Source organism: Nannobrachium achirus, assembly GCF_963921795.1.
Source record: "Nannobrachium achirus genome assembly, chromosome: 14".
NCBI lineage: Eukaryota > Metazoa > Chordata > Actinopteri > Myctophiformes > Myctophidae > Nannobrachium > Nannobrachium achirus.
The window spans coordinates 11,889,147-11,916,372 of record NC_137821.1 but is presented as its reverse complement, the minus strand read 5'-3'; the positions used below and the strand labels follow the sequence as shown (position 1 = coordinate 11,916,372).

The following is a 27,226-nucleotide window of genomic DNA, read 5'->3' as shown; positions in this document are numbered from 1 at the left end:
ATACATGGACATTGTATATTGACAAACCTGCACCTTGACATGAACCCAGAGATTACACACATGTATCGATAGACCAGTGTAGCTATATGGAAAGGAAAAGTAATTAAACCCCTCCTTTCATTTTTTTCTTCTTAAAAATGCTAAATACAATGCACAAGTAGGTAGTATCGATACAATCGATTCTTTGCACTGCCGATTCGATACGATACAAAATAAAACGAAACGATTCGATTTTAGCTGTTTTCATTTCGATCTACTTTGATTTTTTAAGTTAAAAACGATATTTCGATACAGTTACTATATTGTTACACCCCTACTAGGCTCTGTATGGTCTTTAACTCAGAATAAAGGATATAGGCCTAATCAGAAAGCAGCCTACTTTATTAGGAGTATCTGTAAATTGAAAAACAATCCAGCACCACGGAGATGAAGAGAAACTACTTCTCCCTGTGTGTCGTCGTGTGTAAATGAGAAGAGGAGGGGCTCACTGACCGTCTCTCTCTCTCTCTCTCTCTCTCTCTCTCTCTCTCTCTCTCTCTCTCTCTTCAGTGTGTGTGTGTGTGTGTGTGTGTGTGTGTGTGTGTGTGTGTGTGTGTGTGTGTGTGTGTGTGTGTTGCGACGCAATCTACAACTCGCTGCGCAACTCTGTGTCAAGTTGACCTAGGCTCTCAGAGAACATCAAAAGAAGTTAACGACCGTCAATTAAGCAGCTGCATGCGCTGCTCTGAGTGCTCTCCTCTCCTGCCAGCGAGGCACGAGTAATATAGTAACGAGGCGTTTTTTGGGCGGAGTAAAGCGTTATATATTACCGTTTTTGACAGAGTAATACCTTACACTACTCGTTACTGGATAAAGTAATAATATTACAGTAATATATTATTAGTAATTCGTTACTGCCCAACACTGCTCCCGAGAGGGGGGGAGTATGTGAGACTCAACAACAACAATACAAACATAACGGTAACAGCCCTTAACTAATCACAGCTAACGAGATGGCTCACCTAAACAACATCAGCTGGGGAGAAATTGGAAGTAAAGTGTCACTGCGAGAACATCTGCAGGAACACAAAAGGTAAAAATACATCAAGCCAGGACCAAGTGTGGAGAAGAGGGGTCACAGGTGCAGCGCACAACTTGGTTGGTGAGTTGATGAGACGAAGGAGAACTCCAGGCAGGAATAACCCCACAGTACTGGAGAACTCTACGCACCTGTGTCACCTCAAGACCTCAGGAGGGACCCACCCAATACTTCCCCAGAGAAGCCTCTTGTTGGGAAAAAAAAATAGAGCAGGAGAGGGGAGTTTAGCCTTGGTCAGGAGGAGGAGATGGGCAGTGATTTGGCCACCACTGCCGACCCGGCCATCAGGAGGGTGTTGTGGTTTGCGGGTCGAAACACCACCTATGATCGATGGTTACCACCTGAAGACATCAGGTGGAGAGAGTCGCAGCCCCAGCCTGAAGCCTCAAAAGTCTAGTATCTGCTCTCGTTCCATATGGATATCCCTTTGGTGTGATGGTTAAGATATTGGACTTTCACGTGGGAGACCCGGGTTCGAAGCCGGGTGGGGAGATTCGGATCACCTCCGTTACATATATATATATATTAGGGTTAGGTTTGGTGTTAGGGTTAGGTTTAGGGTTCGGGTTAGGGTTAGGGTTAGGCATAGTAGCATTCACCAGGTTAGCATTCACCAGCGTCGGACTAATGCAGTCAATGTATGGGCTTCTTCCACATCCAAGTGAACTTCTTCCACATCCAGGTGAACTAAAACAAGTGCTCCTTTCCCAATCTAAATGGTTTCTCAAACTAACTGTAACATTATATACACACACACACACACACACACACACACACACACACACGCACTAGGTCCTAACCCGTTACCTGTTGAAAATAAAAGGTCCTTACCCGTCGAAAAACAGAAATATGTAGGTTCTTATGTTGTGTTTTTCTTCTCTTCCCTCCCCTCCCTTCCTTCTTTCATCCTCCCTCCTCTTCTGTTCGGCTCCTCCCCTCCTTCTCTCCTTTTCTCTTCCCTTCCTCTCCTCCCTAAAATCTCCACCCATTTTCCTCCCTTCCCTCTTCCATCCTCACTCCTCTTCTCTGCCCCTTTCCCCATCCTCCCCTCCTCCTCATTTCCCCTCCTCCTCTCCTCCTCACTTCACCCTAGTCCTCTCCTCCCCTCCTCCTTCCCACCTCACCCTAGTCCTCTCCTCCCCTCCTCCTTCCCTCCTCACTTCACCCTAGTCCTCTCCTCCCCTCCTCCTTCCCTCCTCGCGTATATATATTACAGTTTTTCACGATTGTTAACACACGTTTTTCACTACATTAACGGCATTCTCAAAACTGCACACGCAAAACTGAAAAACTCACACACAAAATGCTATTTAAACCTCACACTCCCTTCCCAAGATGACACTTTTGCCATCACATCACTTAGTTTTTCACGATTGTTAACACACGTTTTTCACTACAATAACGGCATTCTCAAAACTGCACACACAAAACTGAAAACCTCAAACACAAAATGCTAAACCTCACACTCCCTTCCCAAGATGACACTTTTGCCATCAAATTACTTACAGTTTTTCATGATTGTTAACACACAAAAATCTAAAATGCGGCACAATTTTCACAACCTTAACTTCATGAACCTATTGCTTGCCCCGATTTGGCACTACTTCACACTCCCTTTTCTGCATTAGACTCGGATTTTCTTTCTTTACACTCCAATTTTTGGTTGTTGCACACACTTCTCATGTAAAATCTCAAAGTATCAACACACAACACACAACTATTCAAAACTCTACACATTCAAGTCTGATGTCAATTAGACAAGCACCTTGTTGTCTAAACACTACACACAATGTTCAGTTGTTGCACAACTGAACATTGAGACAGGAACCAGAGGCAGAGATACGGGCACGAAATACAAAAAATATTTGAAATACAAAGATACAAATACCAGGATATTGTCACCAGGATAGTATCTTGGTGACACTATCCTGGTCAATATTAGACCAAGTACTGACCAAGTATTTAGATTTTTTTCAAAATACTTTTTTATATTTTGTGCCCATCTCTGACCGGAGGCATGATGCCTAAATCTACTGTAAATCATGTACCCAAATACAACTTTTTGGATGCATATTTGTGTGCTGTTTTATGTTTTATGACTATAAAAAAAGTAGACCAACACTGAGTAATTTTGCAAAAGGAGAAATAGCTCATTCTCCAGAGTCAATGTCATTGGTGTGTTCCAATTCAATGGTGTGTTTTCAATTTTGCACTCCAGTGTGCTGTAATGCTTGGTAGTGTGCAGCAAATGCTTAGTTGTGTGTACTGAATGAATGGTATGTGTCATTTGAAAATATGGCGTGTGTACCAAATGAAAACACAAGTCCATTTTGTGAACACAGTTAAGTGATTTGATGGCAAAGTGATCATCTTGGGAAGGGAGTGTGAGGTTTAGCATTTTGTGTGTGAGGTTTTCAGTTTTGTGTGTGCAGTTTTGAGAATGCCGTTATTGTAGTGAAAAACGTGTGTTAACAATAGTGAAAAACTGTAACTGTGTTCACAAAATGGAACTGTGTTTTCATTTGGTACACACGCCATATTTTCAAATGACTCATATCATTCATTCAGTACACACAACTAAGCGTTTGCTGCACACAACCTAGCATTTACAGCACACTGGAGTGCAAAATTGAAAATACCATTGAATTGGAACACACCGTATGAATGGTGGACATTGACTCGGGCGAATGAGCTATTTCTCCTTTTGTAAAATTACTCAGTGTTGGCCTACTTTTTTTTATATAGTAAAACATAAAACAGCACACAAATATGCATCCAAAAAGTTTTACGTATTTGGGTACATGATTTACAGTAGATTTAGGCATCATGCCTCCGGTCAGAGATGGGCACAAAATACAAAAAAGTATTTTGAAAAGAATCTAAATACTTGGTCAGTACTTGGTCTAATATTGACCAGGATAGTGTCACCAAGATACTATCCTTGTGACAATATCCTGGGCTGGTATTTGTAGGCCTACCGATGTTTCTGGTTGACATTGGCACATTTCACTCAGGTTTTTTCATCTCACTCATGTCACTTTGTCTGCTGACCTCACTCAGCAACGAAATAAAAATAAAATAAACAAAAATAAAAATAAAACAATTCGCTGGAGGTAAGCAGTGATCACCCCTTGATGTGCACTGCAATGTAGTTTCAAATGCACTACATTGCAGGCGTTTTTTGAGAGTAAAACAATAAAAAAGAAGAAGAAGACACGTGTGACATGCATGATCTGGGCAGATTGCCCCAGGAAATGTGCCAATCTCAACCCAAAACAACGGTATCTTTGTATTTCAAATCATTTTTGTATTTTGTGCCCATCTCTGCCTCCGGTTCCTGTCTCAATGTTCAGTTGTGCAACAACTGAACATTGTGTGTAGTGTTTAGACAACAAGGTGCTTGTGTAATTGACATCAGACTTGAATGTGTAGAGTTGTGTGTTGATACGTTGAGATTTTACATGAGAAGTGTGCGCAACAACTGAACAAGGTGATGTGTAAAGGTGATGTGTAATTGACATCCGTGTGTTATAGGTTGATGCTTTGAGATCTTACATGAGAAGTGTGTGCAACAACATGACATCAGAGTGTACAGAAGGAAAATCAGAGTCTAATGCAATAAAAGGGAGTGTGAAGTAGTGCCAAATCAGGTCAAGCTATAGGTACATGAAGTGAAGGTTGTGAAAATTGTGCAGAATTTTAGATTTTTGTGTGTTAAGAATCGTGAAAAACTGTAACTGTGTTCAGAAAATGGACTTTCATTTGGTACATACGCCATATTTTTAAATGACACATTCATTCAGTACACAAAACTAAGCATTTGCTGCACACTACCAAGCATTTACAGCACACTGGAGTGCAACATTGAAAACACACCATTGAATTGTCACCAAGATACTATCCTGGTGACAATATCCTGGTATTTGTATCTTTGTATTTCAAATCATTTTTGTATTTTGTGCCCATCTCTGCCTCTGGTTCCTGTCTCAAAGTTCAGTTGTGCAACAACTGAACATTGTGTGTAGTGTTTAGACAACAAGGTGCTTGTGTAATTGACATCAGACTTGAGTTTTGAATAGTTGTGTGTTGTGTTGATACTTTGAGATTTTACCTGAGAAGTGCAGTGCAACAACTGAACATTGTGTATAGTGTTTCGACAACAAGGTGAATTGTAATTGACATCCGTGTGTTATAGGTTGATGCTTTGAGATTTGACGTGAGAAGTGTGTGCAACGATCAAAATTGGAGTGTAAAGAAAGAAAATCCGAGTCTAATGCAGAAAAGGGAGTGTGAAGTAGTGCCAAATCGGGGCAAGCAATAGGTACATGAAGTTAAGGTTGTGAAAATTGTGCTGAATTTTAGATTTTTGTGTGTTAACAATCATGAAAAACTGTAAGTAACTGCATTGCCAAATGAAAGTAACTCATGAAACTTCACACCGGGTGTGATTTTTTACATTCAGATGGAGGGTCTTGGCATTTTATATAAGGGCACATAAATTTCCTCCAGGCGCACCCCTTCTTCTTATTATCCCTAATTGATAGAAACATTGTCATTTGTTTTCGGGGTGAAGTATTGTCAATCATCCTCACCTGTGTCATGGTCGTCGTGATGGCTGATTTTCAGTTCCAACTCGGTGTCGTGGTCATCACGATGGCCGATGCTCAGCTCCAACTCTGTTTCGTGGTCGTCGTGTCGGTCGATACTCAAATGCAAATGAATTATTTCAGTGTCAACCTCACACACACAGATGAGGACAAACAGCAAGACACGGCAAGCCTTCATCCTGAAACGCAATGAATGTTGATACAGCCTGCAGCCATCTTATATAGGCTACACTCACCGACTCCAAAAGGAACAAGGTGTTTTCAATGTGCTGGAGGCTCTCATGTATCATGCACTAAACAACAAATAGAATAAAGCTTTTTCCACTGCACGGGAAATGTAAGAACCTGAGATACATTTCCATAAGCTGATACATTTTGATACAATTGCTTATTGTTTAATGGGGATATCGATGTGTGGTGCGATACGTTATATTCAGTGGCGGGCGGTGCATTTTATACCCGGGCCTTCAATAGATATCAATCCTCCCACATCCTCAGCGTTTAGAATTGCGCAAAAATTCACGTGATTATAGTGTCATTCGACATAACCAGGCAACAACAGACAACACCGATATCCAAACCAAGCTGATGAGATCGGACACTGACTGCACTGCACGAGCGCATGCCACACGCCTGCAGCCACACAAACACACAGTCACACACACACACACACACACACACACACACACACACACACACACACACACACACACACACACACACACACACAAACTTGCTGACTTGCAGCTTAGCGCACAAGTTCAAGTTCAAGTTACTTTTATTGCCACACAACCAGGTTGGTGGTATTTAGTTTCAGCACATAAAATGTTGCAGCTCTGACAAAAACAAGGAACAAGACAACATGCAGACATTTGCACCATTACCACAACAATGTCACAGTCAGGGCTATCGGAAGTGTGTGTGTGTGTGTGTGTGTGTGTGTGTGTGTGTGTGTGTGTGTGTGTGTGTGTGTGCGTGTGCGTGTGCGTGCATGCACGTGTGTGATCTATATATTTCTACTGTATCTATCTATGTATGTCACATGTAACTCACAAATTAAGTATCAGTTGCTTTGTTCACATTTGGAGACACATTGATCTGGATAAGACTGTTAACATCTTTATGGTGAGAATGGACATTTAAAGGGGTTGCTACTTGTTGTGGAGGACAGAATTGACATTTGAAGGTGAATGAATGAATGAATCAAAGTCACATGTAACATGTAAAACAAATAGACCAAAAAAAGGATACAAATGTATGCAAAGACAGTCAAAAACAAGCCTCACTGGCAATGTCATGAAACTATTTATCATGTTCAAAAAGGAGTAGGAAGTATAAAATGTATGTAATTTAATCCTACCCCAACGTTACTTTTCAGCGTCGTCCTTTGATGTCTTTACCTATTCCAAAATGGTATGAATCTAGGGTGGGTGACGTGACGTAGCGTTTTCGCTGTCCTCGGTGTCAAACATGTATAAATAAAAAATATATTTGTCAAAAACCTTCTGAATATTGTGCAGGACATTAAGCTTTATGTGAACTTACTCAAGATTAAAACATTTCATTCCTCATTTCTTCAGAATCTTCAACCAAACATGGTAAATGTCATCTGGTGTGACTGTCCCGACCTTGTTTCTCAAAGTGGGAACTTGAATAAAACTAAGAAAAAGAATTGCTAAAATTCATTTAAAAATGAATTTAGGCAAAAAAAATGTCTATTTGTGAGCCTATATCTTTTCAAAGTCCAAGCATAATGTTTTCAGTCATTTCTGATCAAAAAGATTTTGTCCCCCAAACCAAAATCATCTGGTGTGACACTAGTTTGGAAAAATTAAACAGGTAATAATTTGGACACCTACTGGGCTAGAGAGGTCCTTCTTCTGTAAGGCTATTCAGCACTCCCAGCACAACTGCAAGACAGGTGTCTGAGGTGAGTTATGATTTTAACATTTTCATGAAATGCCATCTTGTTGAAACTTTGACAAGTGTGGCACTTCTGGATGTCATCTGGTGTGACACCTTTTTCATTAATAAAGCAAAAGTTATTTGAAACTTTGGTCATAATTACATGTAAATCTAGGTTGTTTTGTTATAGCTAGCATGTTGTTAGCATGCTAATGTGTACCTGGTAGCCTCAAGGTAGTCCTAAATGCAGAAAACGTCATCTGGTGTGACACTTCGTCATCTGGTGTGACATATCTGCTTGTCACGCCAGATGACTTGATTGTCACACCAGATGATATATACTGTATTTTCCTACAGACATAACAATAAATAACAAGTCCCATGTTTCTTTTGTCCATTTAAAACATTTTAACATGTTTAAAACAACGTTTTAAACATTTTTACATAATTTAATTTAGCTTCATTCGGTGATACAGCAAATTCATCAGACAGAGCAGAAACCCCTTCACAGAAACCTAAACCTTATATTGTGGTAACACTTTATAATAACTATCCGTTATAAGCAGTTAATATAAGACACTTGACAACAGAAAATGGGTGGTACAGAAAATGTGATTTTATTATTTCCAAAATACACAAACATACTGTATAGTGATGAATGAATGGATATGGAGGAAGGGCATTTAAACAAAACCATAGCTGTTCTTATCCTTACTTGGATACAGCAAAACAAAAAAAAAGAAGGAAAAAAAGTAGGACTACTAGTTATAGATTTAGCACAATTCAAATAAATTGATTAATTTGGACTCACTGATGTGTTCAACCAGAGGCTCAGTGCGATTGCAAGTCATCAGCTCAACTGGCTTCATCAGGTGAAGCAGTTCAGACACATCAAGGAGAGCATCCAACCCAATGAAATGGTCTTGCATATAGACTTTTCTGAGAACTATGCATGTAAACTAACTAGACCAGGTCACCTGGTTGTGCCAGACCCGCAATGAAAACTAGTATGGCACTGAACTAACACACACATGAACACACAGGATTTTATAGTCTCAGCAACAAAGCGTAGTGAGCTTGTAGATCGGCTGTTTTCACTAGTATGGCACTGAACTAACACATGAACACACAGGATTTTATAGTCTCAGCAACAAAGCGTAGTGAGCTTGTAGATCGGCTGTTTTGACTAGTATGGCACTGAACTAACACATGAACACACAGGATTTTATAGGCTGAGCAGCTGGAAATGTTTGTGAGCTTGTAGATGGGCTGTTTTCACTAGTATGGCTGTGGGGCAAATGTTTTGCAGCACTGAACTAACACATGAACACACAGGAATTTATAGTCTCAGCAGCTCGTCAGCCAACTCAACTCAGCTGGTCCCTTACAGGTGACGGCACTCAAGGCAATCAGCCGAGCAAGGGAAGGGAGGGGCAGATGAGCAGTCAGAGGCAAACACAGGCACACTGAGGAAAAGAGGAACACTGAGGAAAAGAGGGACCGACCGACCGACCGACAGACCGACAGACCGACAAAGCCTTATGTAGGCCGACCCCCTGGGTCTGGCAAACACAGAGATTCAGGCGTTTCATTTTGGTGGCAATAGGCAGCAGGCAACAGTGCATACCGGAGTTGCCTACTCAGTCAGTGGCTCCCAGTGCTATGCCACCATTTCACAGTCCTTACGCCATGATGAGCGTGCTATGTGGGCACACATCAAGCCAGTTATTGATGATTTCCGAGGAAAACAAGACAATGCAATTGACACCCTGCATGTCCTCAGTGATGGGCCAGCAACCCAGTACCGGAATCGCACAAACTGCTTCCTCATGAGCAGCATTCCTTATACATGGGGATTCAAGAGGGTCACCTGGAACTTTTCAGAGCGTTCCCATGGAAAGGGCGCACCTGATGGTGTGGGAGGGGTGCTGAAGCGTAAGGCAGACATGTATGTCCTCGGAGGCAGTGACCTACAAACACCGAGGGATCTGTGTGAGTATTTACAGAAGTCCTCTGAAAAAGTCACTGTCATGTGGATCGAAGAAGAGAAGATATCCAACATGGATGAAATGGTCCCTCCATCAGTGCGTCCAGTGACTGGCATCAGCACTACGCACCAGGTTCTTTCTATCTTCCCGGGAAAGATAGTTTACAGAGACCTGAGTTGTTTCTGCCAGTTTCCTCAGATCTGCACCTGTCACAACCCACGGAAATTACAGTTCGACCAAGTCTCCAGGGCTGAGGTGCCAGGTGACAAGACAAGTGATGAGTAAGTATAACTAAATCATTCTCTTTGCCAATTTTATGATACCTGTAATTGTACCTGTTTAATGACAATAAAGTAACTTATGTCATCCATTCATTCCTTTTCTTCCTTAACTAAGTGGTGGCCCATCTGCGGAACTGCCCCCTTCCCAGGTCAGCTGCAGGCCCAAAACAGCTTCCGGAGCTCAGTGAGTATAACATACTTGGCAAACTTGAGGACTTGCTAGTAATTACATTTTACTACTAAAAACAATCTACCTGACAAATAAATTACATTTAAATGTCTCCTCCTGAAGGTCTTCTACTCAGGTGCTGGACACAAGTGCATCTATTGGAGAGGCCCAAGCTGAGGATTCAGACACCTCCTCAGATGAATACACACAAGGACAGTTTGTCATAATCAAATATGAGGGAAAGCCATATGTGGGGCAGATTGTTACCATTAATAAGGAGGGGCTAGAGATAAACTGCATGAATCAACTTGGAAAAATGAAAAATGGTTTTGTCTGGCCAAAGGGGCGAGACTGCATTTTCTACAAAGAGCAGGAAGTTGTCTGTGGCATAGCAGAACCGCAACAGGGCAAACGGTTTGCTACCCTCACCAAATGTGACTTATGTACAATACAGTCTAAATGTCTAGATACCCTCACCAAATGTGACTGGCTGATGTACAATGCAGTCTAAATGTCTATTCTAATCTAATCTAATACTTTTGTACTTTCACTCACTGGACTGGACAATGAGGTAAGGTAGGACCCGAGACAAACATAGCGAAAATAGCTGATCTACAAGCTCTCAACGCATTGTGCTGCGAGAGCTTGTAGATCAGCTATTTTCGGAGTTGCACAACCCAGCACTCTTTAGCTAGTGGAGATGTGGTGTAACGACATGATTCGTAAATAAATTTGTTCAACTCAAAATGCTGTGTTCAAGTTCAGGAGACTTCGGAAAAAAGTAATACACCTGAATGCTGAGTTGTTTCCAATAATTGGTGTTAATAAAATGTTGCCTTGGCTCCCAGTGTGGCTATGCACCTTATTGTCTCTTTAAGATCCTTCTGCCGTGGGCCGGCAGAAGACTTAGGTGTGCGTAGCATTCCTGTGCACATCCTCATCATCCATCTACTACTACAATTCTTTGTTATCCTATGTTAAGGCCCAACAATACTATCCTGTTCAGAAATATTAAGGCCATGTTATTTAATGTTAAAGCAATTTTACTGTTGCTGTTTTTCCTGGGTAATTGTTTAATCAATCAGTAAAGTTCAGTACTCACTAATAGGTAGGTTAAAACACAGTTTGCTTTGACACATGAAGATATGGTCATCTGGTGTGACACTAAGTCATCTGGTGTGACATTCCAAATAGTGAGAAATCATACCTTTATTAATGATGAAACCGAAAAAATGTGTATGGTTTACATAGAAAATAGTATCAGGAAGAGTCACAAATATTTGTGTAATTTTAAAGAAAGTTTTTGTCAGAATAAAATTAAAATATGTTGAAAGATCGACAACATGGGCCTCACACAGAGTGTTGATTATGAAAAAAATATACAGATTCAATTAATTTTCACAAAACTATAGTGGATCACAGGTTAGTTATGATAAAGGACTTTGATAAAGTGAGTAACTTAAGAAAGGTGTACTCCATTTTCATTTTATGAACAATTATTGTCATGTCACACCAGATGACGGTTTTAGGCACAAGTACAACAAACTGCTCAATAAAGTCTGATTCCAATAAAATATCTAAAAACAAAATGTGTTTCCATAAAGTTGAGAGTGAGTAGAACAAAAGTAAATAATTTTTATGCCTGCTATTTAAAGTTTTTTAAAAAACATGTTTTTTGGGGCGTCACGTCACTGACCCATAAACTATTTATATATTACTCAAAGCGAGAGAAAAAAGAAGAAAAAATATATATCGGAAAAAAAACCACTGATAATATACACCATATACATAGATCATATATCACTCTAGATTGTCAATGTAACTCTTCATCTCTATAGCTCATAATAATGAATTCTAAGGTCATGTTGTGGACGACAGAACGGACATTTGGAGACCATTTAGACCAATGCATCCAGTTTCCTCCTGCCCTGAAGTGTGTGCCGTTAACATTTGTGAGGATATGCTCCTCACAAATGTAATGGCCAGTGGTTCTGACCAGTGGTTCTCAAACTTTTCAGGCCATGACCTCCCAAAATAATCAAATTAAAACAGGGGACCCCCCCAACCCTGACAAGCACTCGGAGTTCAGGCATTTTGACTCAGTTCCACAGATAAATAGAGTGAAAATCAGTGGAGGAAAAAGTACTCAAATCTTTTACCTATAAGTAAAAGTACAAGTAAGACGAGTCAGGGCGACATGCGAGCTCGCCAATTCTTGGCCATCTGGCCAGTGATGTATCATGTATATCAGAGCAGTTACCCATATATGGAGACTGGTACCCATATATGGAGATCCATGTACTGTATAAGGAGATATGCTGTGAGAGCCCAAACATTCTTACTCACGTGTGCGTGTGCGTGCGTTGATCTATAGATCTTTCTACCGTATCTATCTACGTACGTCACATGTAACTCTGTCCTCAGGAATTAAGTGTCAGTTTCTTTGTTCACATTTTGGAGACACATTTGATACATTGATCTGGATCGGACTGTCAACAACTTGATGATGACAATGGCCATTTAGACAAATGGATCCATCACAAAAGAGCCAAAAGATTGTTGTGATAATGCATAATAGACACCATCCTTCTGAATACAACCACACACAGCTTTGTCCCTATATCATATTATGAACCTGAGATGCATTTCCTTAAAGGAGTAGTTCGCACAAAACGACTTAAAGGAGTAGTTCACCCCCAAAAATACTTTTTTTCTATTGATTAGTCATGCCATGGAGACTAGAGTTCAATAATTTGTTTTGTTTTTTGTCGCATTCCTAAGACAAAAATGTGATAACAATAAATTTACCCCCATTCATTCCGGATGGTGACCCGTTTTGAAATCAATGGGGGTAAATTTACTCGAATCAAATTTTTGTCTTAGGAATGTGACAAAAAACAAAAATATTATTGAACTCTACTCTCCATGGCATGACTAATCAATAGAAAAAAGTCATTTTGGGGGTGAACTACTCCTTTAATTCCCTTGATTAATCAAACCGTGGAGAATAATATTTTTAGTTTTTTGTCACATTCCTAAGACAATAATTTGATAACAATAAATTTATATCCATGAATTCAAGTCTCCATGGCGTGAGTAATCAATAGGAAAAAGAAAAGTCAATTTGGGGGTGAACTACTCCTTTAAGCCTTCCTGTGTGTGTGTGTGTGTGTGTGTGTGTGTGTGTGTGTGTGTGTGTGTGTGTGTGTGTGTGTGTGTGTGTGCGCGCGCGCGTGCGTGTGCGTGTGCGTGTTTGTGTCTGTCTGTCTGTCTGTCTGTCTGTCTGTCTGTCTATGTCACATCTAACTCTGTCCTCATGAATAAAGTGTCCGTTTCTTCGTTCATATTTCGGAAATGCATTTGTTGCGAGTAGAACTGCAGACTCACTCCCAATCTTCCGACATAATCTGAAGACTCACCTCTTCAGACTCCACCTTAGCCCGTAGCACTTGCCCTATAGCCTCGATGACCTTGCAGGCTTACGCAAAGGCTAAAGTGTAATTTAGATAGTATGTTATGTGTAGACCCTAACCCATTGTAGAGCTGACCTCGAATAGTCGAATAATCGATCGAAACGGCACCTAGTCGAATGCCAATGTCTCAGTCGAATCCTAAAACATGCTATGGGTAGTCAGACCCCCCACTGGTGCCAAGCAGATTTATTGTCAATATGGGCAGTGCTGTGTCCCTCGCTATTTCAACAGATCCGAGACAAAAATAACGACTAAAGTATAATTCTATTTTCCTGTGAACAAGAAAGAGAAGAAAAATGTGCTTATAGCATAAAGATTCACGGGCGCTGGTGCCTCGTTGGCATCAGAAGTTCTCCTCCGCCTACAAAATGATGTCAGACTTAAGAGGCCCATAGCCTACTGCTGCTTTCAATCAATCAATGAGGCACAGGTGTGTCTGTGTGTGTGCGTTGCCGGTAGGCTCCACAGAACCTGCAGCTGTGCTGTGTGCTCAATCTGTCTCCGTCCTGACCGCCAATAATCTCTTTGCTACAAAATAAAAATCGCTGATCGCTCACAATGCCTGTAAAAAAGATGTCTTTAGTGTGGAAACGCTTTGAACAAGTAGAGGACAAAACTAAAGTAAGATGCAGGTTCCATCTATTGATGGACGTATTTTTCAAACAGTATATGACAAAGCATATGATGAAGAGGTTAAATGCAAATATTTAAATGAATACTAGTTGCATATTAGGTCACTAATTATTTTATTTACTCCAACAGGTGACTTTGAACTCACCACTGGAGCCTATCGTGGGGCCAGGATAGGTGGAAATGTCACCCTCCCCTGTCACCTCTCTCCTGAGACCAACGCAGTTTCCATGACAATCAGCTGGTTTAAGGACTCTGAGTGCATTCTGGGCGGATTCACACTGCAATCCGTTTGATTAGAACTGATTCTGAAAACGGTTGCTGGTTCACGCTGGCCAGCATTCACATTGGCAGACCTTCTGGCCTCCCTGGAGATCACTAGCACTATACAGCCCGGTCCTATAGGTGGCGGTATGCACATAGTGTCATCAACTATGCGACATTGCTGATGGTGGTCGCCAATAAATTCAGGCACGAAAGCTGGTGTAACAATTCAATGACGCGCGACAGCGCAGTGTGGTTACCAGTGTTGCGGTCTTGGGTCGAGCGACGTTCCCTGATCTACAAGCTCACAATGCCTCGCATCCGCGACGCTTTGTGAGCTTGTAGATCTGCTATTTTCCAGGGGCAGAAACGTGCAGAATGATGAGCCAGTAATAAACGTGCAGAATGATGAGCGAGTATCTGTGTCAGACCTCAGACGTCCATCGTAGCACACGTTATTATTTTTATTATTTAATATATATAATCAACGTAGCCTACAATTGAAACGCTTTCACAAGCCACAGTGTGGCTTAATATTCACATTAATGGCACGTCAAGCAGGCATAGCAGTGCCAAGGAATCTATAACATCGAAACAAAAGTCAGGGATATAGGTTATTTTCGGTTTGTTTTCATGGTTTAACTTGTAGGCTAGTGCTTTCTCTTTCTGCTTTTCTTTCCCGACGGGCGACAGCAGGAGTATAGCTGCTACGCATCATGCACACGCATGCACGCACGCACCAATCTCTTTCCCCCCCGCTGTAAATCTGATCCTAGAGCAGCATTATCATCTCACAGTTACAGCCATACTTCATGTCGCTGCCTCGCGGCTAATAACGGACCTGAATCTGATCCTAGGTCAGCCTAAACAGCACAGCAGTGACAGCACACAACTACACGCATTGATTGATTGATTGCTTGCTTTACGGTTTGCATAAAAAGCAAAAAGTACACACACGTCTCACACACACAGTACGGGTCCTCTCGGGTTAAACACATGATGATTACAGACCCGTGTTCCGAATGTTTTAACGGAGCGGTGGTTCTGGCCGTTCCGTCTCACTTTCACCCTGCCCTGCACTCAGTGCGCTGGTGCGAGACAATAAATAACTGTTCGCCAATTGTTACTTCTCTCAATTGGAAGTACATGACACCAGTCCAGCGCACCGCAGTAGTAGGCTAACTGGTGATATAAAAAAATAATTTTAGAAGACAGCCCTACAAGCAAGCAATCTCTCTGTGAGACGAAGTCGCTGATCCCATGGCCATGTCGACAACTGTTACCCAGTGTTTATTTGTGCCGACGCCTGACTCGTCGACATTATATGAGGTCACGTTCAACATCAATACCGGTTTTGAGGACGGTTGCTTCACACTGCTGCTCACCGGTCTCGAGGTCGCACAATGCAGTCTCGAGACTACCTCTTGAGGTGGTTTCGAGGCTATCCGTTTCTAAGGAAAACCGCAAGCTTCACACTGTCAAAACCGGTCTAAACATCTGCCAAGTAGCCTCGAGACCGGTCCCAAGACCGCAGTGTGAATCCGCCCTAAGAATGGTCCGGTGATAGAAGGGAGTGGCTAGGAGGGCAGACTGACCCTGAACCAAGGAGCTGCAGAGAGGCAACTTACACTGAAAGGTTATAGAGAGACATGCAGATAGAGGAAAAAGATAGAAAAAAAATAGTTTCTTACAGTAGGTGATTTGGGGAGAAATTATTTATCCACGCTGAAATAGAAAAAAAAATGTATGACCATGACGGGCCAATTAGACATGCCCACGGGTAAATGTTGAATAGCACTGTGCCAATGCATTTCAATGGAAATAGAGCGATTCGCTGCCATTTGCGAATTACTGCATTGGCAGAATTCGCCCTCACACTGTAGGTAGAATAAAAGTGTGATGTGACGCCCTATAGTACACATGTTTAAGGCAGCAGTGCTGACATATCCCTCTGCTAACCGAGTCCGGTCTACCTTCACACTTGTTTGACCAGGAGTGGAAAAACTGCTGCTGAATGATGGCTTTTGATGGATTGATTGAAGACTTTATTAGAAGTTTGCATAGGAAAAGGTACAGTTTCACTGGTTCACTGGTACAAGGTCTACTAAAAGGAGATCCTAGTAAAGACTAAGCTTATTTCCACAGGAAACCATTTAAGTATCTCATATTTATAACATTGAATGACAGACGAATAGAACACAGTACTATGCAGTAGATATGTAAAGAAAACAAAAATGAAAGAACCAAAAAAAGAAAACAGTAAGTCTACACAAACAGTAAGTATATACACAGAAGGGGCAGGGGAGGGGAGGGCTGGGCTAGGTTTGTTTTTTTACCAGTTGCGAACAGCTGCTGCCTGTGGTCATTTTAAAGTAGGGATCCACACTCCTTTATGGCCTTCGGTAAGGCTTTCCACATTTTGGTGGTATAGCAGAATGGACAGTCTTGAATTAACTACCAAAAAACATTCCAATAGATTGGGTTGTTAAAGAGGCAAAACAATACACCATAGGGAGAATCTGTAAATAACAAAATATTTAGGTCTAATTGTCTGGCGTTTCCATGATGGAACCTACGTTTACATTAAGTGTGTTAAAAGGAAGAAAAAAAAACACTTTGTCAATAAATGTATAAATTAACTGAATTAAATGTTTATTACATTTTTTAATGTGAGAAGCCCATACATTTTGATATTAATAAAACATAATAGGCTTGTCAAATTAAAGTATGATTGATAAATTAAAATTGTAATAGATTCACCATTCCATCTTCATAAATGGAAATGTATCTGTCTATTCCCTAAACAGCTTGGCAATATAGAATTGAGTCAATACTGTTAGCTACCTGTCATGTTTTAAAAAGAAAAAAATCCATTATAGGTCAATGAGATCAGAATTGGAAAAAAAAAATGGCCAGGTCATGAGATGAATAGCAGGCAAAATGCCACTTCTTTATTTCTTTCATTGCACATAAATTCATAAACATGTTTTGCCTGAGAGGAGTATAGGTGAGGAGTCATTACCTCTGTGGCACTTGGGTCTCGGAGTGATGCTGTTTTGCCTGGCACTAGTGCCAGTCATTATATGATTATGACACAACTGTATTTACTTTTAATGTTCGATATTAAGAAGAGCATAATGATCCAAACTTCGTAAATGAATGAAACGTCAGGTGAGATGATTGTGTCTTTGGTCATCACAACATAAAGAAGATTATATACATTACATTTCAGTTGTAACATTCTGGGTTCAAACACGTTCCAACATAGAGAAAGAAAACATTGGCTGACATCTAGCGCACTAGGCCGTTCTGACTTTTGACCTCTGACCCTAGACCGAAGAGCTATACCACAGGGAAGAGATATGTCTTAGTTGAACATACATAGGCTGAGACAAAAGTTATGGTGTAGAATTAAATATAGACGGAGATAACTTTATTGATAAGAACAATGTACGAACATATTAATATATTATTTACATTAGGCCATTACAAGAACTTTAAATGCAAAATGATTGTATTCCCTCAGTGTCAAACCCCTGCATTAAACATTTTAAATGCTGCAAGCAATTAATTCCTAATTCGTATTTGATTCAAAAGTGGTTATAACACCATTACACAAATAAACACAGATGATCCAATATAGACAGTTAATCTAATCTACCCAACAAGCGCTTTTACAGGACACGTTTGGGTTATGTGTGGAAACTTAACATCCAAATGTTTAAAGGACAACTTCTTTTTTTGGCCTATAGATGAAATCTAGCTGTGTCCATTACTTTTTCCAATGTAGGACAGTGGAGGGTTCGTCCAAAGGTCAGATTCCCCTCAGTAATAAATAAAGCTCTGATATGGAGCAATTGTTCAGTAGAAAGGGCGAGCCCACTGCGCATTTTTTCGGCCTATTAGACGTTTAAAATACATCTAAACGGCCAGGCCAAAACCTGTTTATAACTGGTCAAAAAGTGTAACTTTTTTTAGAAGAAAGTATTGGAAACAAAATCTACTCAAAGTACCAAAAGTAAAAGTACTAAAATGTTTGAAAATAGCCCATGTATAAAATAGGACTGAAGTAGTTAATGTGTTCTAATAAATGTAGTGGAGTAAAAGTGCAATATTTGGATCCGAGATGTAGTGGAGCAGAAGTAAAAGTATCGGAACTCAGAAATACTCAAGTAAAGTACAAATACCTCAGAATTGTACTTAAGTACAGTATTTAAGTAACTGTACTTAGTTACTTTACACCACTGCCTAACCGTCTAAAAACATTCACTAATAGACTAGTTATAACCCGGTTTCAGACAGATCACTGGCCATTCCAAGTTTTATTAGCCTTTGTGGTTGTGATATTAAACTTTGAGAACAGAAAGTTTCTTATTACACATGAGTCTTTTTTTACTTCATTTATGTTCGCTTGCACTGATCTACAAGTTGTCTAGTGGTTGCATCCCACCACGTTGTAAGCTTGTACATCTGTCCAGTTTTTCGCAGCGGATCGCCTCGCCGAGACGAGTCCGTAGAGGTCTCTCGTGTCCCTCTGCGACCAGGCATTGGGGAGTTACATGCTAGACTCCTAGACCATCGTAAACACTAGCAAGCTACTTCCTGAAGAGACGCAAGACGCACTGTGATTGGCCGGCAGTGTATGATCTGCGCTGTGATTGGCCGGTAGGGAGACACGTATACAGAATGATGCAGATGATGTAATTTTGCCAGGAAATGCAACCCCCCTCACGGCCACACAGGCTCAGTAGAACACATATAAAGAAAGGGCTTTTGGGGCTGAAATTAACAGAGTGGGTGTTCTAAAACACCCACTTCTAAAAGCGATTTAATAGTTAGGACAATTTTAAGATTTGTTTTATTAAAAAGTTACATAGTATAGCTTTAAGAAGAAAGTCAAGAACTTATTTGTTTGGCCTAAAAGAATTGTCTGGTCTGGGTCGACTGGGTGTGTCGTAGCAGCCTAGACGTCCTCCTTGCAGTTTACACACACTCCCCCAAGGGCATCTTGCACTCGAACAGGAGACACTTGTGTAACTTCCTCCTGAGATAGGAGTTTGGAATGCACGGCGATCAATGGGTTGTAAGTTGTAAGTCTTAATACACCTACACTTCTTCAAACAGTTATTCGCATAAAACTCCTCTCCAAGCTGAAAGAGAGATATGAGAGGGAGAGAGGGGGGGGGGGAGAGAGAGAGAGGGAGAGGGGGAGGGGGGGGGGGCAAGAGAGAGAGAAAGAGAGAGAGAGAGAGAGAGAGAGAGAGAGAGAGAGAGAGAGAGGGGTATAAATTCAGTCAAAATAAACATGTTGAAGGTGCTGTCAGTGAAAACCAAAATAATGTTGTTAAAAGTTAAAGCTCTAATGCTCAGCCTCTCATAGGGATCATTGAGTGTTTTTCAAGCAGGGTCTCCCCGTCTCTCTAAGATGATTCTGATTCTGATTCTTGACATGTGAGGCAATCAGCTGCAAAGTGCAGGCACTCGCTCGCCTAGCTCTGTTCTTTTTTTATCCCACAATTTTTTAACCCTTTTTTTCACCCAGTGCCAATTGCCTATGTAATCCTGGGCTCTGCTCTCCCTCTGCCGCGCCTGGGGAGACAACGGACTGACCTCATGCTTCCTTCAATGCATGAGTAGTCCAAGTTGCTTCTTTTCACAGGGAGGATTTCCCCGGTTTGGACGTACAGTAGCGCTTGGAAGGAACACGTTATTCCAACCAGTTCCTTTCCCCTCCATCAGGCGCCCCGGCTGGCCAGGGGGAGGCATTATAGAGACCAGGATTACTGCATGTTTTTGTGAAGGTATCTACCCTAGGAGACACGGGGAGAACATGCAAACTCCACACAGAAAGGCCCTTTCGCCAACCCCACCAAGGGTGTGGGTGCTGATGACGCGGAGGAGAGAACAAGCCCCCAGCGCCCCCCGGCGGGAATCGAACCCAGGACCTAGCTAGCTGTGAGGTGACAGCGCTACCAACTGCGCCACCATGCCCCTGCCTAGTTCTATTCTTCATTAGTAGTAGATATTTCACACTCTCCTATATATATACCTCATAGTACTGTCCATCGGTGTGTTTGCATCCACAGTCGGTGGTCCTCACACACTTTCCAGCATTGAGGATGTAGCCGCGGTTACACACACACGCCTTCACACAGGGCGTGTGATCCAAGCAGCCCCTTTGGTTCATTACAGGGGCCGCTCTGCGGTGTCTCCCGTTGGTCGCCTGAGACGGTGCGCTTCCGTCGGAAGAGCGTCTATAAGGTTCTAATGGAGAACTGCCGATTCCAGCACACGTGTCCTGACAGGGGTCTGCACACGTCTCATAGTGGCTGTTAGCAGGACAGTCCGGAGCTGCAGGAAGGACAGAGAGGGACATGTATAAACACACGCACGCACACACACACACACGCACGCACGCACGCACGCACGCACGCACGCACGCACACATGCACACACACACACACGCATACACACACCCACACACTCACACACACACACATTTACACGGGGCCTTCTAGGCGGCGGGCCCTGGCGCTTAAGCACAGGTTAGTCCAATGGTTAGTCCGGGCCTGATTTGACAGAAAACACAGCCAAAAAAAGAGAAATCACACGTGTAAAGAAGTAATTTCACTAAAAGAAACATTTTGTGTAAGAAACTACCTTGTTTAAGACTCCTGTGTGACAAAAACGCATCACATATGCTGCTACACAAATAAAAGCCTGAAACTGGACTGGAAAGACGCGACCAGTGTTTATAATGCCTCCGAGAACAGATCTATGGACAGATTTACTGATTTACTGACTTATTTTGAGAAGCCAAACTGGATCCCGATTCAGCAGCCAGGGAATGTAGTAAATTCACACTCTTTTTGGTGATATGCTGAAATTATCGTACATTTGGGCATTTTTTGGAATTATTGATCATACATCGTACAGAGGGTCACATTATCGTACACATACGATAATTATTATCGTACATCTGGCAACACTGGTCCAACACTCTGATTGTTAAATGTGACAGGGTAGAAACCACATGGCAACTAACTTCTGAATATTATTACCAATAATAATATGTGTATTCACACACAGTTCAATTGTCGCAACTAGGGCTGGGACTTTAACTTATTAATTGCGATTAATTAATTACAGAAAATTAACGTGATTTAAAAAATTACGCATTTTAATCGTACTTAGTTTTTCCACCACAGAACCTTCACTTTCGGGCATACCGATCATAGCGATGCACCAACCAAGAAGAGACAACAAACGCAAAGGCAGAAGTAGCCGATCAGAGCGCTTTGCTTGGCCCAGTGGATAGGGTGACTATATTCTGAATCCCCAAAAAGAGGACACTCTACCCGGCATACCGCACGCACGCACGCAGGCACGCACGCACGCATGCACACTTATTAGCCCAAAATAATCATATTTAAACAAGAGACCCCTCCACCCTTACGAGCACAAACAGTTGAGGCATTACATTTTGTATAACATGGTTCTATTGAGAAAATAGCAGATCTACATGCTTGGTAGATCGGCTATTTTCACAATTTCTGCCTATAATATTTGTTTAATTTGCCATTTTAGAGGTACTCATACTGTTGAGTGAGAATACAATGTCGCACAGTAAGTTAATCATCTGGGGACCCCTCAAAATAATTTGGGGACCCCCCCTGGGTCCCGACCCACAGGTTGAGAACCACTGCCCTATACCACTAATATTATTAGTTAGTTATGTATTTATTTTTGAGGGGGTTCCAAATTGACCCTTTGCAGATCCACTGATTTAAAGTGCTCTTGACTCCTGTATGAACGTTCAGCTTTGTATTACAAAGAAACTAAATAAAATAGAGTAAAGTGGGGTAAAAGGCCCCCCTTAAGGATAATGTCTATTTTATGACCAATTAAAATACATTTTGATATAAATTCAGTATGTGTTAGCAATGCCTTGCCCAATACACTTATATGGGCACCATGTTGAAACATTAGTTACATTTGATGTTATAGTACAAAAAGAAAAACATGTAAAAAGGGCCTATTGCCCCACTACTGGGGTAATAGGCCCCCCTCTATGGGGTAAAAGGCCCCCCTCTATGTAGTTGAGCAGAATAGGTGCTACAATCATGAAAATTGACATGAGCATTTCCATGGGTCACTTGACAAGAAAACTTGTCAGAGGAATTTGAATTTTCAAGATGGTGGCCATTTTTCAAGATGGCCTGTCACCTTAGTGGAACAGAATATGTGATATAATGGTTCATTTGGTGATACAAGTATGAAAATTGCCATGAGAAGTCTCTGTGGGTTACTTGACAATAAGCCAACCACAGCTACTTGAAATTTCAATATGGCAGCCATTTTTCAAGATGGCCACCACCTTAGTGGAGCACTAAATAAACCATTATATCACTTAACTGCTCCACAAGGTGTCGGCCATCTTGAAAAAATTCTGCCATCTTGAAATTTCAAGTAGCTGTGGGTGGGTAATTGTCAAGTGGCCCACAGAGACTCCTCATGCCAATTGTCATGCTTGTATCTGCAAAGTAACCCATTATATCACATAACTGCTCCACTAAGGTGTCGGCCATCTTGAAAATGGCCATCATCTTGAAATTTCAAATTTTAAAAGTGACCCATGGAGACAGCTAATGCCAATTTTCACACTTGTATCATTAACTGAACGATTCTGACAAAAATAAGCAGTTATTCTCTCCATGGGGCAAAAAGCCTCCGGGGGCTTCTTACCCCACACGAGAGGGGGGCCTATTACCCCAACTCGGTCATTGCAAAAAGTGTCATCTTAAATCTTAAACCTTTTTAATTTTTTTATTTTTTTTAAGTTGATAATTTATAATAAGGCCTTCCTAATGATATACAAAAAATAAGTGAAGATGTTCAACTTATTTATACCGAGATTGCAACATTTTAAGTATGACAAAGAATTAGATCAATGTATCTTAAATGTGTTTGAGCAAGACAATTATTACCTGGATTAGGTGAAACAATGAAATATTGTATCCATGAAGAGCTAAGGATGCCAGGAATGTGCTGAAATCAAATACATTGCCACCTTGTAGTTCTGTAGTAAAATACAGCTGGGGGGCTTATTACCCAAGGGGGGCCTTTTACCCCACTCTACCCTATCTCTATTGGTTTCTTCAAACCACCATATCTTCAGCTTTACAAGGTTGTACAACATATTCTGTCAATTTAGTTAGCAGAAGAGCTCTCACCTCGCACAGACTGTCTTGTACTGCAGTGTCTAAATACCTTTAGTTGTGATGGAATGGACACAGAAGTGCCAGCTTTTAATGCAGACTGCAGAGTGAACGCTCTGCTTCTCATTTGGTCACCAAGACGAAAACACTGGCACTTTTCGTGCATTTCACCAGTGTAAACCGGCATTAATTGCGTTGGCAGTGCTATCGTTCGGCTGAATTGGCTCTGCGCAGCGCAAGCTGCCGAGCTCTGCTCTGAGTCTGGTCTGAACGAGGGAGGGAGGGAGGGAGGGATCGCAGCGGAGACAGCAGAGTAGTATGAATAATACACGTTCCGGGGTTTGGGGTGGAAATCCGTCTTTCACAGTGTGTTTACAAACGAACCACTGAACGTGCATTGTAAATGCCCATGATTTAACGCTGATATGCGCGAAACCCCGGACATTTGAAGGAATCTATAAAACCCCCCCGGACAGGCCGGACAGCCCCCTAAAAGAGGACATGTCCGGGCAAAAGAGGACGTATGGTCACCCTACCAGTGGATGTGAAATTTAGATTTAAAAAACTTGTTGATTCACTCACACAACAAAATGTGTTTTACTTGAAAACAAATGCTTCTCGGGTCAAATATTAATATGCGATTAATTGTGATTAATTAATTACAAAGCCCGTAATTAATTTGATAATCTTTTTTAATCGCATCCCAGCCCTAGTCGCAACGTTTTTTTCCACTGGAAAATAATGCTCGAATGAGCTTTTTGACTGCATGTTGAGAGTGTGCGAATGTGCGTGCGTGTGCAATGCACACACACGCAGCACCCTGTGTGTGCATGTGAGAGGGAAGAGAGAGAGAGAGAGAGAAGGGACGACAGAGCACAGGTGTTTGTTCACCTTAGACAGATAACTGGTGTTGTGTTTAACGTTGTGTTTAGAAAGAACAGGCAGACTGAAACATAATTTTTACGGGGCAGCCCACTCTGCCTCGGGCTCCACGCAATTGCATGGTCTGGGTAGTGCTCTTAACCGCCTCAGGGAACAGCACAGCGGGCGTCTGAATACAAAGACCGCCACTCTCTCAATCTATCACACACCCAGGGGGCAAAGGGGGGTATGCTGCATTTGCCCTGGTTGTAGGGTGATGGGAAGGTGAGAGATATATGGGAAGCTTGTTTTGTTTTCGAGTAAAAACAAGACTTTGCCTCATCTGTCACATGTTTACATTGGCAGGTTCAATATCTGTCAGACATCTATGTTGGACATGTTCTGAAAAAGGTCCAGTTTGCTGATTAAATGTTCTAGCTTAACAAATCTCTACCAATCTCACATAACAGCGTTTTGCTATTATTTAAATGTATATCACAACAAAGATAAAAATATGAACAATGTATTTTCAGGAAATAAAACAACATCTTGAAAAAGAATGAAAACAACTAGATAATATTGTTCCTGAAGAAATAATGGCCGGGTTTCCCAAAGCGCAGTCGTACAAGCCCGTCGTAGGACACTCCGGTACGACGACGAAGCTGTTTCCCAAACGCGCCTTTCTCAAAACAGGCTACGCATGCCCTTAGGCTGGCCAGAGCCTTGTATTATAGAGTTCTGCCAACTCTGCCCCCATGTGAACACAGATGATGCAACTCTGCACCGACTCTCCTTGAATGGCTCTGGGTCCTGATTGATCCCCACAACCAGCTGCGCTCGCAAATGAAGTACACGTTTATGTGGAGATAAGTAAACTACCTCGACTTGCCTACAACTAGTGTCTCGTCTTGCTGTTTCTTACCGTACCTCTACAATACGATCATTTGAAACTTGTTGGTCCAGAAACAGCAAAGGAGAGAAAATGCCCTTCAAAGATTTCAAAGATTTGGAATTCAGTCATAGCCAATTGAAATGGAATACAACAAATCTGACTGTTACATCCTGATCGCATGACTCCTGAGATAATGTGTACTGATTTGTGTGGGAGTAGCAAAAGTGTGTTTTGAAGAAAGTGCAAAAAAAGGGCAGAAAATCTAGTGTGGCAAAAATGGCCTATATGTAGAGGTCATCATCCAAGAAATCCAGGGAGACAAACACACACAGACATGGACAGACTGAGGCAAAAACATAGTCTCTGGCCTTCTGCCATCCGGCCTGGAGGAGAAGGTATTATAAAAGGAGAAATGTGTCATACTGTAGTTACCTGCACAGGGAGGGTTAGGGCAGAGAAAACGAACACGGTAATCTTGACAGGTTCCGTCTGGTTGGTCTCTATTCGCGCAGCCAAATCCTGTGATTGTGTCACTCCTGAAAAGGAGAAGGAGATTTTAAAATTCGTTTTCACTCCAATATTTGGCCTCTGAGATTTGGTAGAGGGAAAAAGGAGGGGACCAAGAACAAAGGGACCACGGTTAATGAAGTATATAGGGTTTAAAAGGGTAATGTACGTAAAATCATACAAAACCAAACTTTCAAATGTAATTACTTAACACAATAAATACTTACACAGCAATGATTTCACCCGCTTCAGCTACAGTGAGTCCATCGAGAGTTCTGACCTCAATGTCAAAAGGGTTATTACAAATCTTCCCTGGATTCTCTTTGCGAAGGTATTCTAGAGTCTCCCAGTCACCAACTCCACCAGGGTTATCTCTGTCAAACCACTCTGTCCAGCACCCTAGATGAGACAGCAAGGCAGGATAATCTGACATTTGACATTTTGAAGAATGAAAGAAAACAACATACAATATAAATGATAATAATTTATCTCCCATTGATCGAGTTTCTCATAACATGGGTCCCTGAACCAACCTGACCCCTCAGGGGCAAGGTCAGCTGTCTGCATATTAACGTGCTTATACTGGGTTCATCAAGTACACAGAATAAATCCTCCAGACCGGTACTGTATTGTCTTAAGCCATGTGTAAACTCAGCATTACACTATCAGCATTACACTATCAGCATTACACTATAGCTGGAGAACGGGGTAAGATGACCCACTCCTTGAGTGTTCTCATGAAATAAGCGCCCATCATTTCTAAGTTGGGAAGCACATGAGTGGAAACCTTTTTTTCCCACACGCACACACGCACGCACACACACACGCACGCACGCACGCACGCACGCACGCACACACACACACACACACACACACACGTGATGTGTGGTGAATTATACTGGAGGCTTAAAGGGGAAGACCACCCATTTTCAATATTGAACTATGTCATTAATATACCTTAGAGGAGTTGTGTGGAAATAGAAAAAAAGTTCCCCCCCTTCTGTGTTGCCTAGAACTGGAAGATTGATTTTGGGGTTTGTATTGTAAAGTACAACGGTGTGATGTCATCAAGTTGTACTTTACAATACAAACCCCAAAATCAATCCTCCAGTTCTAGGCTACACAGAAGGGGGGAACTTTTTTTCTATTTCCACACAACTCCTCTAAGGTATATTAATGACATAGTTCAATATTGAAAATGGGTGGTCTTCCCCTTTAAGATTAATGTATTTGACCGAAAACACAGCCAAAAAAAGAGAAATCACACGTGTAAAGAAGTAATTTCACACACAATTTTTTATATATATATATATATATATATATATATATATATATATATATATATATATATAT

General features: G+C 41.5%; 1 protein-coding gene across 1 annotated transcript in view; it reads right to left on the bottom strand.

Moving 5' to 3' along the window:
* Positions 1–27,226, bottom strand: part of LOC308297809 (zonadhesin-like) — a gene marked incomplete at both ends in the record, with an annotated part of 67,473 nt that overhangs the window by 8,681 nt on the left and 31,566 nt on the right. The window contains 2 exons of the mRNA XM_080741376.1: positions 5,671–5,815; positions 20,445–20,746. Coding sequence (XP_080597502.1) covers positions 5,671–5,815; positions 20,445–20,746 — 447 coding nt within the window. The remainder of the gene's footprint in view (positions 1–5,670; positions 5,816–20,444; positions 20,747–27,226) is intronic.